General features: G+C 39.4%; 1 protein-coding gene across 19 annotated transcripts in view; it reads right to left on the bottom strand.

Annotated features, from left to right (window-relative positions):
• The window catches only part of ABI3BP (ABI family member 3 binding protein), a 262,442-nt gene extending 250,948 nt beyond the window's left edge, over positions 1 to 11,494 (bottom strand). For all 19 annotated transcript variants that reach the window (XM_067739084.1, XM_067739065.1, XM_067739077.1 and 16 more), the window contains exon 1: positions 11,315 to 11,494. In XM_067739084.1, the coding sequence (XP_067595185.1) occupies positions 11,315 to 11,393 (79 nt within the window). In that variant the 5' untranslated portion in view covers positions 11,394 to 11,494. The remainder of the gene's footprint in view (positions 1 to 11,314) is intronic.
• Positions 11,495 to 13,000: the final 1,506 nt, after the last annotated feature.

Raw genomic sequence — 13,000 nt, 5'->3', positions numbered from 1 at the left:
GGGCCCATGAGCCACGGCTGCTGAGCCTGTGCGTCTGGAGTCTGTGCTCTGCAACTAGAGAGGCCACGACAGTGAGAGGCCCACGTACCACAAAAAAAACAAAACAAAAAACAAAAAAACAAAAAAACCCCACAGCGCTGTGGCTCCCGCCTTCAGGCCCTGGGTCACTGTGAGGCTGACACCCCACACGCCCAGACACATGAGACTCTGACTTCCAGCAACAGAGCATTCTTTTAGCTCAGCCTCTTCTCAGGAAATGTCCAGGAGACAAGGGTGTCCAGATCCTTCTTTAGCTGCCAGGGCAGGTGAAGAGTTTTCAAAATTGTGGCTGGCCTTCCACATCTCCTCTTACTTAGGTTAAGAAAATTACTACCAAAAAACCCATTAAAGTCACCCTAGTATTATTATTTATTAGTGGAAGCTAAAAAGAGAACTGGTATTTTTATTATTCCCTTTTTTCAGGGAAGCAGATCTGATGTTCAGAGAGATCAGGTCACTTGCCAGGCTCACAGTGACTCCAATACTTTACCCACTAGTCCCTATTGCCATTTCCCAATATTTATCCTCCCAATTCATAACAAAACTACAGTTTAGGGTAAACCTCAGTGGCAGAACATGGCCAGCATCACTTTCCTTCTAATTCTAGTAAAAGTATGAGTAATTAGAGTATTATTCTGTGACAGCAGGATCATTGGGGTATTTAAAGAGGATGAGCCATGGGCTTCCCTGGTGACGCAGTGGTTGAGAGTCTGCCTGCCGATGCAGGGGACATGGGTTCGTGCCCCGGTCCGGGAAGATCCCACATGCCACGGAGCGGCTGGGCCCATGAGCCATGGCCGCTGAGCCTGCGCGTCCGGAGCCTGTGCTCTGCAACGGGAGAGGCCACAACAGTGAGAGGCCAGCGCACCGCAAAAAAGAAAAAATGGGCCCTTCTTCAGATCATCTGATACCTGATCCCAAACTTACTGGATAGAGATGCTTTAACTCCATCTGGGAATGTGAAGGGAGAAGGAAACTCTGTCCTGAATCCCTCACTGGCATATCTGTAACAGCACTGAATTCCAGAGTTCTCTGCCAGCATGACTTTGGCAGTCACCCCAATCCCCTCCTTCAATGACAGAATCTGCTGCTCTCAGAGAAGGAAGGCCTGTTAAGACTCGCATGCCCACACACGTGTGCACGGCGGACTCTCAGCAGGGTCCTTGGAAAACCAGAATGTTTTCTTATCAGCTAACAGATTGGAAAAATCAAAGGATGGCATTAAAGGAGGAAGGAAATCTGAAACTCCACTTTGGCATCTTGGAAGCAATGTACCCCCAGCTTCATCCTATCAGGGGTTCATTCTCCACTCAGAGAGATCTTTCATTTTATTGGAGACACAGCAGAATACACTTCAAAGATGTTTCAGATTATAAGTCATCCTACACGCTCATAAATTACCCTTAACGTAAAGCAGAAAGAAGATGGGCTGGAATGTATATGGTAACATGCACAATTAAAGGAACAATTTCCAAAGGCAATTCTCATAACCCGGACCTTTGGAATGGGGGACATTTATTCAATGTTTTCTCAACTCGTATTTTGCATTGACTGGGATCATAGGGTGCTTTTTCTTAACATATTACATAAATCCATTTTTTCTTCTTTATGTACATAGGTATCACTTAAAGCTAGTGCATGACAACAAAATGGAATAGCTTAATTCCTGCAGATTTTAAGAAAATGACCTTTGTGTGGCCAACGTATATTAGTTTTAAATAGAACTAATTTCAAACTCCTGAAAGCATGAAATGTCTAAATGATCCTTATAATCCTAATATGATGATTTTTAAAATTATTTTCTTTTTAAATTGTATTTCTTTTTAAAGTTAATTTTATTTTTTAAATTAAAATATTTAAGTATGTCACTCCCCCCCCCACTGGTAACCACCAGTTTGTTCTCCATATCTGTGAGTCTGCTTCTTTCTTGTTATATCCACTAGTTTGTTGTATTTTTTAGATTCCACATATAAGTGATATCATATAGTATTTGCTTTTCTCTGTATGACTTATTTCACTTAGCATAATGTCCTCCAGGTCCATCCATGTTGCTGCAAATGGTAAATGCCATTCTTTCTTATGGCTGAGTAGTATTCTACTGTGTGTGTGTGTGTGTGTGTGTGTGTGTGTGTGTGTGTACCAATAATATTAATGTGATTTTTTTTAAAGTTAATTGAATGACAGAATAAGCAAATGTAAGTCCAGTTCTGAAAAACAATCAGCCATAGCTTCTCAGATCTAACCTCTGAGATTTTGTAAATGTAGACATTTGAACTTATGTTCTAACACCAAAAACAAATGTTAAGCTGAATTTTAAACATTTTCTTATTTTATTTGGCCTGAGAAGGAAGTTTAAAAGTTTTCCAAATAATGCTTCAAAATCCAGGAACAAAGTAGAACAAAAGAAAAATCACCTTTAAGTTTGTTTTAAAACTTAAATAATAAAATAATTCACTTGCAACTTTTAAATTTTACCCTGCACTCATCCAGAAAGATTTATGAAGCACTTACACATGGAAATTTTCAAAACCTGTAGATCAGTGGTCCTCAACTCTGGCCACATTAAAATCACCTGAGGAATTTTTAAACTCTCCCATCCCAGACCAATTAAATCATAACTGAGTAGAGGAGCAGAACAGTACTGATATTTTTGAAAACTTTGTTATTCTAATGCACAGGTTACAACTGCTGAGGATAGATATTATAGTATTTATACTCATAGCTAAACTTATTTTAAAAGTAAACACTGAGTTGCTATATCATAGGTGAAACTTAAGTTAGACCTCAATTTTCTCTAAAATTAATTTCTAATCTGACCAGAAGGTGCTTGGACTGGGTGGATTTGGTCTGATTTTCTAGTGTATGGCTTTAGATGTATAGTCCTTGATTGGAGAACAATAATGAAACTTCTATGAAGGCATCACATCTCCTAGCTCCTTTCCAGAATTCCACAGGGAGGGATGTCAGCTGACTTCACAACCTGCTACACTGAGAAGGCCTAAAAACCTCAGACTAGCTTTAAGGCTCCCACATTTCTACCAAAATCACTGGGAATATAAGTCAGGGTTTTGTTAGATCAGGGAAACCTACAACACACTATAAAAATCTCACTGTGGAAAGTTCTTGGTGGGGAACCCAAGCGAAAATTATGAGCAGTGGGGTGGGTAAGTCCTGATTCAGTCTTGCTGTCCACAGAATTTTACAAAGTAGCCTGAGGCCTTGAAGTTTACCCTTCTCACCATGTACCTCCCAGGCCTTTGGGACACCCCAACACAAGAAGAGACTGTGGGCTATTCTCTATAGAAAATACTCGGTAGGGTATTCTAGTATTAACATTCTACAAGGTTCTGGGTGTCATATTAAGGATATATTTTGTGTACAACCTAAATTTTGTGTTTTGATTCCTAGGGCATATGGAAGAATTGTTGTTGTATTCATACCAAAAAGGAGCTGAAAGAAGCTCCTTTAGTTTAACAAGTTGTTGTCTCCATCATATCTACTGCTAGAAGTATACTTTCATCCTCCAAACAAAATTTTAATTCGACCTATAGCAACCCCTCCATATACTGGAAGAGCCACTCAGTGATGTTTCAGAAACACATTTTATGGAGACTGTATCATCACCTTCATAGGTGTTAATTGCTTAATATTTGTACATTTTGTCAAAGAGAACTTTCATTTTGTCTTACGTTTTCTCTTTTTAAGAGATGATGGCAGCTGAGTCTTACAAGGAAGGAAAAGCTTCTATTTTGGGGGCATTTACTTTGCATACTGCTCTACATGGGATTGACCACACTTGAGGAATCCAGGCATTGACTGGCCTTTTATATACAGAAAATAGGGTCCACACTGAGTGCTGAATATATACCTTGAGTCTTCGTAGTAGTGAGATATTTACCTCAATTCTCAGGGATTTCCTACAACAACTCCAACCATGGAGGCAGACAAATTGGTTAGTTTGCCTGCTGGGCATCTGCCACTAAAGGCTGAACTCTGTGAGAAGTAGATGGGGTGTTAATGCCCAAACCAGTATATTTTTCTGGAGTTAGATTTCCTGTATTAGTTCCACTATATCATTTACTAGCTGTGTGACTTCAAGCTGCCATTGGCCATTTTGTGGTGGGTAGACTCTAAGATAACCCCCAGTAATCCTCATCTCCCGTTATTGGGTAATCCTCTTGTGTGACAGGACCTGGAAGTTGCTTCTATCCAAGAGAATATGGCAAAGGTGATGGGTTGCCACTTCCATGATTAGGCTGTATTGTAATTTCCGTCTTGCCTGCAGACGCATCTGGGTTTGTATACCTTGATGAAGCAAGAGGCCATAATAGAGAAGCCCATGAGGCAAAGAAAAGAGGTGACCTCTGGGCAACAGCCAGTATGGAAATGAGGCCCTTAAACCAATGATCCTCAGGGAACTGAACTCTACCAATAGCCACAAGAACTTGAAAGGTGATCCTTTCCCAGTTGAGACTTCAGATGAGACCTGAACCTGGCCAACACCTTTGCTGCAGCCTTGTGAAAGACCATGAAAGGGACGACCCAACTAAGCCAGACTCAGACTCCTAACCCACAGAAACAGTGAAACAAAAAGTGTGTGATGCTTTAAGCTGCTAATTTTGTAGTAATTTATCATGCAGTAGTCGATAACATACTCTTTACGCTTAGTTCCTCATCTGTGAAATGGGGATAATAATATATATTCCATAGGTGTAAGGATAAAATGAGACAATGTATATAAACACTTAGCATTAAACAGCATGCCTGATACTTAGTAATATGGTTGTTGTAATAGTCTTTAAATGTTATTTTAACAGAATGTACGTATTTAAACCATTGTTTTTCTTTTTTTAGCATGTTCATTCTTTGGCTGATACTATTTATTTTTATATTTTTATTTTACTACTCTCGTAATGTCTCACATTAGATTATCCTATTAATTTTTTAATTTTACATTTATTCTTAGATCACTTTCATTAAGTTCATCTATTTACTTTCCATATTCTCCCTTGCTTTTATACCTGCTTTTATAAATGGCAATCAGGAATCAGGCAAAAGGGAAATCATTCTGAGGATGGTGACCCAGATAGAATAGTTGGTCACATTTGCTTAATGCCCCTCCCTTCATTAGACACCTCACTTTCGTCTTAGACAAATATTCTGTCAACACACATTAACCTATAAAAACATTTTAACTGTCTTTTCTATAATACAGTATCAATGAATTCGTCGATTCTCAAGTGCTACCCTGTGCCTCATTAACTTTTTTTTTAATATATTTATTTATTTATTTTTGGCTGCGTTGGGTCTTTGTTGCTGCACGCAGGTTTTCTCTAGTTGCAGTGAGCGGGAGCTACTCTCTGTTGAGGTGCACAGGTTTCTCATTGAGGTGGCTTCTCTTGTTGCGGAGCATGGGCTCTAGGCACACGGGCTTCAGTAGTTGTGGCACGTGGGCTCAGTAGTTGTGGCGCATGGGCTTAGTTGCCTCGCAGCATGTGGGATCTTCCCAGACCAGGACTCGAACCCATGTCCCCTGCACTGGCAGGTTAAGTGCACTTAACCACTGCGCCACCAGGGAAGCCCCTGCCTCATTAACTTTTGAGAGCGAGAGATAGAGACTAAAATTCCTTAATATTTAGTATCTCAGCCTGATATAGCAGTCTATAAGACCAAACTAAACTAGTGAACGTGTAATTAGCACAGAGACACCTTATTTTTAAGCACTGGGTTCTAAACATGATAGTCTTAGCATCAAAAAACTATATTTGATCAACTTTTACATTCCTAATACAAGTTTCTTTTATCACAGGGGCTGGATCTCATTCAGTTTTACCTAGTAGACAGTGCTTGAATAGACAAACAAATCTATACAACTGCCAAGAAACTAGAGCTGTAGAAAATGCTAAAATAATTCCCCTGTGGTTTTCAGACTTGTTTGTTTTCTTTTAGCAGTGGAACCATTTTTTCCTAACGTACTCTTTAATACAGTCCCACCAATATATAAATGTATACTACTCAAATAAAAGCAGAAATCCACCCATCAGGGTTCTTTGCCCTCCCCACTATTCCTCCCCCAAACTCCTTGTTCTAAGATGGAAAAGACCCTCCCTGGCTCCTTACAGGTATTAACTACCCTCTGGAGAAAGGGACTGGGTCACTGGAGTGACACATTCTTGTTTTGTCAAAGTGAGGTTGGGAGTGCTCCGAGGAGAGTGAGAGCTAGACTCCAGGTGAGTGGCTGGAAAAGTTTAGAGTAAGACATGAGCCCTCTTCTCCAAAGACAATCTGCTACTTCTGCTTTGTAATCAATCTTGGGGAGTCAAGACAGATAGAGACAAGGAAGACACAGTCACATCCAGTGTGGACTCAGTCTTGGCTTTCCCTCTGGGTACTTTAACACCTGCTGAGCTCTGGCCCCTGGAAGTGGCCTGGGCTCTGGCCATGCAGCTACCCCTGTCGGGAAGGCCCTTCCACTACTCTCCTCCTTGCCCCAATGTATGTTTGTCTTCCAGGCTCCTACTTGGGTGCCTTATCCCCTCATAATTTTTGACCCCTCTAGTCTGGATTGGGCCCTTTCTGATTGTTCTCAAAGTTCTTTGTGCTTCAGCCAAATCAGAGGATGTTCTCACTCTAATGCAATTATTCCTTTACAACCCTGTCTTCTCCATCAACTGTTCAGGAAGACAAAACCTTGTCTTCCCAGCCTCAGTGCTCTGCATATACATGGAATACAGTTTGTTACTTGAACAAATTAACATATCTTTATGTAGAGCAAGGAACTGATATTACATAGAAATTAAAGGTATGGTCTTTTGCCACTTGCTGGCTGGATGACTTTGGGCAAACACTCTGAGGTACAATTTTATCCTCTGTAAATGGAGAGTAATAAAATACCTGCTTTACGAGAGAGAGGCATGGACATATATACACTACCAAATGTAAGGTAGATAGCTAGTGGGAAGCAGCCGCATAGCACAGGGAGACCAGCTCGGTGCTTTATGACCGCCTGGAGGGGTGGGATAGGGAGGGTGGGAGGGAGGGAGACGCAAGAGAGAAGAGATATGGGAACATATGTATATGTATAACTGATTCACTTTGTTATAGAGCAGAAACTAACACACCGTTGTAAAGCAATTATACTCTAATAAAGATGTAAAAAACAAAATACCTGCTTTATAGGGGAACTTCGAGCATTTAGTTAGTTTTCCACATTAAAAATATTTAGCCCTAAATTACCACAAACAATATGAGCTCAAATAATGTTATCTATAATAATAGTGATGAGTTATTGATAGCTATGGGAGTTACTGTTATTAACATCATCTGCCCTGTGATTTTTTTTCTCCTTGGAGTCAGAGATTTCTACCCTGTCAGGTAAGAACCTGAGGCCAAAAGCCAGCTACCTCTTCCCTCTGCACTAGCCAAGAGTCACGGCCAAGAGCCTCATTCCCTCGGGCCATCTGATCCCACTTGTATTGGAGATGCTCCTCTCTGGTTTTCCTCACACCTACATCAGGAGGACTGATAGAGCTGCCTAGAAATAGTAGCCTTTGCCTGCTAACTGACTGCACTTTTCCAAACACAGGAGTTTCTGCAGAGGTGTGTCAAGCCTCTCATGTCCCATTATACTACATACATATTGCTCTCTGTGGTTTTTATTTCTGCCTGTATGCCAGGGGAAAAAAAGTTCTATGGTTCCAAGAATAAAGAATCCTAGGGGTATCTGGAGCATAGGGGCTTTCAAGGATATAAAACAATGTGAGAATTCTTCAGAGCCTGTATTATGGTCTAATTCTCCTCCTGAAAAACAAGTTCAAGAGGATCTCTCCTGGAGGATCTGTGAGGCTTTATCAGTCCCCACAGAAAAGCTGATCCTAGGGCAAAGGTGCAGCTCTCCATAGAGAAAAGCAGTGTTTAAACTTGACAGTCAAACATTCGGTTGAGGAAGGTCGGGCTGGAAAACAGTAGAGTCCTTCTCTCATTGTCCTGCAGAGCAACACAGCTCCCTTGCCCCACCTTTCACCAAGAACATGCCACCTCATTTGCTACCCTCCCAGAGGTTTGTCAGATAGTCTGGACACAAGATCACATATTATTTGGTGTGCATATTTTTTTCGGTATTGATATACTTTTCTGCAACCCAATAAACATTTTTTCGAATACCTGTTATATGTCAGACCCTTTACTAAAAGTTTTGCAACTCTTACCTCATTTACTCCTAAAATACTGTAAGACGGTTATCATTATTCTCATTTTACAGATAAGAAAACTGAGGCTTAGCAAAGGTAAATGATTTGCCAAAGAACATAGTCATCAAGGGGTAGGGAGGAGAAGAGGTCCATTAATAATACTCTCAGACTTTAAGCTTTTAAAAAGTAACAAAGACTCTTGCAGTATCTTATTTTCTATAACAAAGTATGTGGCTATGTATGCAAGTATGCATAAGACATGTAAGAAGTGATTTCTTATTTAAAAAGTAATTTCTTTTCCCTATAAATAGTCAGCTGTATTTATATTCATCAACTATACGCCACCTCCCCCCCCCACACACACACGCAGCAGACAGGTTCTAGGGAAAATGTGAAGATTAGGATAATGTTTAAAATCTTTACAAGAAACCTTTTATTCAAGGGAAGGACAGCATTCACATGTACACTACAGAACTTAACTCCTAAGATTTGGGTCGGAACAGAGCAGAACACAGATATCCAGTCAGGAACCTGGGATCCAGTCCTGGTTCTGTCATCAATGTGGGAAAGTTACTAAATCTCCCTGTATTTGGGTGCCTCCGTTTGTAAAATAAATGATTATACTGGTCAATGGTTCCCAAATATTGACATGTGATGAAGTTTTCATCAGTCTGTGGTAAAATGAGAAAAATAGAACAATGGACTTATTTGTATCAATTCATTTGTTTTATAAATCTGTTAAAATGGTTAGCTTTTATGAGCAATGGGGGCTTCCCTCCTTTGAACATTCTCACATGGCATAATTCAAGTATGTTCTCTATAATGGGACCCTGATATTTAAAAAATATATGTATTTTTATGGGTCCATAAATCCAAAGGTCTGGGAAACCCTAGCCTAGGTGATCACTAACATCCTTCCTAGCTCCAAAATTCTATACTCTTCTTAAATGACAAATGATATTTAACTAACTCTAAAGTAGGAAGGAAAAAGAAAAGAAAAAACCTTTTATCTCTTTTTTTTTCTTATTTATCTCAGTATTTCCCCAAATGTGAAAAATAAGCCCCTGGCAAGATATAATAGCTATTCCACTAGAAAAAGGACTCTTAGTCAAACGAGTTTGGGAAACAATGGGTTAAATAGGTGGGACAGTTTTCTTTACTGAGAAATTTTCAGAACCTGTCAAGTTCTAAAGTCTGTTGTGACCCCACCCCAGAACAGAAAAAAGCATGAATGCTCCCCAAGTAATTGATGGGAAGAAGATGCCTGCCCTAAACCCCTTTTGAGGACAGTATACCTATTCCTGGAATGCAGTTTGAAAAAAGCCAACTTCAGCTAAAAGAAAGTCCCTTGGTAGCTTCAATGATAAAGAAAAAACTTAGCATTAGAGACAAGGAGACTTGCCATTTATTTTATAATTATATTAATTTGATAGTTTTTTTTCAAATTACTGAACCTATGGATATTTTTTAAAATTACAAAAGAAACCTGGATGAAAATACTTCAGATTAAAGTGCAATGAACAAGACAAAAGTTCTGTGGCTGTTTTTGACAATGTTTTTTTTACCATAACAAATAAAGGAAAATTGTGTCAAGAGATTTGCATCTAGTGATTGCAACATGATAATTAAAGCATTTGGAATTTGCAGAAGTCTGCAGTCACAAAATTATGGCTCTCATCCCTACACAGTAAATACAAGGTAAAATAAAAACATTTGGAGGTATTAAGCCTGAGAAAAACTCCAGACTTTTCTCAGATGGTGGGTCCTTGTTAAATATTTTAGCAGTAGGAACAGTTAATTCTGAATGCTTGTGGCTCATGACTGATTTATTTAAACACTTTTACTGCGATCAAGAAACAGAATACTTGATAGAAGAGAAAGATCTAGTAGTGTATATTTTTATTTTATTTTATTTTGCAGAGTTATCGTAGAGTTGAAAAGGTTTACTCAGCCTTTTTTATTGCTTTTTATATCATCATGTGAAATATCAACTAGCCAAACCCTTCAGCTTTCACGCTCTGGATTCAAGTTTCACTTAATACACGGAAGAGAGAATGGTTTTCACTTGGGACAAGATGATCTTGGAGCAAACTACACAGAGGGAGGACCTAGCAGGATCTTTGGATATTCTGACCTGAACAATCTTTCTTTCCGACTCTATGCACAGCAGGGTTTTGACAAGCTCATGGCTCTGCATTGCCTCTGATATTTTCCATCATAACTGTATGAAAATTCCAGCCTGTTTTTCCTAATCCTGCTGACTACAGCAGTCTGCAACCATAAAAAGCCTTCACAGACCTGAAGTTGGCTTGGAAAAGTGCCTCTGCAAAGGAGCAAAAAACTACCTGCAACATTTATGTTCAAAGATAGGAGAGAGGTAAGCTCTTGTTTTGGTGCTGATGGGCTCAAGAGATTGTTTTTAGCGTCTAAATTAAAACAATTTCATTTTCTTCTGATGACATTTGTAAACAAAATACCAACACTAAAATGAGAGCAATTTAGCCAGGAAAAGGAGTGTCATGTCCAGCAGATCAAACCCTCTTCCAAATTCCACCAGAGAGAAGTGTCTATATATCAGCACATGACCGTTCTTTGTCGGTGTGCCCTGCCTAGAATCCTTCAGCCTCCAAGCTAACAGGTATGTGTGAGGTTTACACAAAAGATTCTAGGTTTCAAATTAGCTTCTTTTAAACCTTCAGCTAGCACTGATTTAGTCTCTGAGGCGGGGGATAAAAACACCAAACAAGTCTTTTCAGCAGACTATATAATACCCATCTATACCATACAATTCAATATACAAATACTGTAGTTGAAGCTATACCATTCAAGCTACTGTGAACATCTGCTAAATCTAATAAGAAGTTGGTTTTCATCTTTTGCAATAAAGAGATCCAACTGAAAATTAAATAGAGGGGGGTGTGGGGAGGCAAAAGTTTAAGCTACTTCTCCACACATTTGAATTCTGACTCTCCGAGAAGAACTCTATTCCCCCCATCTGGCAAAGCAGATCACATTTAATACCAACATTTAAAAACTAGTATCTTTTAAACATTATTTTGAAAACACAAAACATCAGAGCTACTTGCCTTTTGGCAATTTCTGTGCATTTCCCAGGGCTAGTGCAATACTTCCACAGAGAAGTAGACACCCCAAGCTGGAGAGCATGTTGCATTTGCCACCTCACACGGGGAGTGATGCTGGTGGGAGTCCCGCAACCCTGGAGCTGCATTTAAGTGGACTGTCTCTCGGTGACAGAGGAGGGCGGCTGCACTTAGCTATGCTGTGGGCTTACTCACAGGGGGTGGAGACAAAATGACATCACACCCTTTCCCACACACACATCAAAAAAAAAAAAAAAAAAAAAAACGCACAGCAGCAAAAACATATCATCACATTTCCTGCTAGGTTGTAACTGTCTGTCTCTTCTCTTCCCTCTATGATATAAAACTTGAAATTATGGTCAAACTATATTTATGAAAGAGAAAGTAGTTGGGCAATTTTGAAACATGTGATGAACTCTTTTTAAAAATCCAGAAAAGACATCTTTAAAACCATTGGAACATTAAAAATATAAAATGAAACCTTATTCAGAAGGAAACTGTTTTTAATTATCTGGTAAACCAATCCAATTCTTCTTTCAAAGGGGAGTAAGATCATAAAAATTCACTTTGAACCATTTGGAAGTTCCAATATCATGAGAAACTTTTAAGAGTAAGTCATTGGCTACACAGCTATTCATTATATATAATACACATGCATGCATACATAGATATACACACAGATACATATTGGGTTGGCCAAAATGTTCGTTTGGGTTTTTCCTGACTGATGTTACAGGAAAACCCGAACAAACTTTTTGGCCAACCCAATACATATGGATATTCTATAGATGTGGAGATATAGAGAAATCACTATCACTAATTGATCCCCAACTCTGGGACAGGCTCTGTAATAGTGTCTTTACCTACATTATTGCATTTTAATCCTCACAGTGACTACACAGGAGATCTTGTGTTATCTCTGTTTCACCAGTGAGAAAAAACTGAGCCTCAGAGAGGTTAAGAGTCCTGACCAAGCCAGTGTATTCTAATGGTTAATAATTTGGATGGGCTTTGGAGTAGAACTGGCTGGGTATAAACTTGGATGCTATGTGCCTTTGACAAATTTCTCCGTCTATATCTCATCAACACTGGTTACATTTAAGGGCTTGCTCCATGCCAGGCACTGATCTGATCAATTCACATCTATTCATATGTATTCCTTAAAATAACCTAGGAGACAGGCATTGCCATCACCCCCATTTTACACAGAAACTGGCCATAGGGAGGTTAAATGAAAAGCCCAAGGTCACGGTGCTAGTAAGCAACAGACCCGGCATTTTAATCAGACAATTTAAGCCCAGAGCTTCCACTCTTCCTGACTACACTTTAAATTCAAAAATAGAGATGACAGTACCAATTTCACAAATTTGCTAGCAGGACTTTTGGACAGTACTTACCATAGTGCCTGGTACACAGGAAGCATATCATAAATGATAGTCAATGAAAACAACAAAAATAATGACAATAATAAATCCCCCAATTAAGCAGAACTATGATTCTAACCCAGGTACATCCACCTCCAAAGCCCATGTGTATCCTCTCTCCCTCTACATCACATGACCCCAAATACAGGCATTGCTGGAATGACTGGGTTAATAAAGCACTTTAAATGTTGTCATTTAAATCAACTCTTTGAAAATAGCTTATTTCATGCGGTTGCTGTAGCTGAAC

Source organism: Pseudorca crassidens, chromosome 5 (genome assembly GCF_039906515.1).
Source record: "Pseudorca crassidens isolate mPseCra1 chromosome 5, mPseCra1.hap1, whole genome shotgun sequence".
In the NCBI taxonomy this organism is placed as follows: domain Eukaryota; kingdom Metazoa; phylum Chordata; class Mammalia; order Artiodactyla; family Delphinidae; genus Pseudorca; species Pseudorca crassidens.
This window is presented reverse-complemented; position numbering and strand designations above follow the sequence as displayed.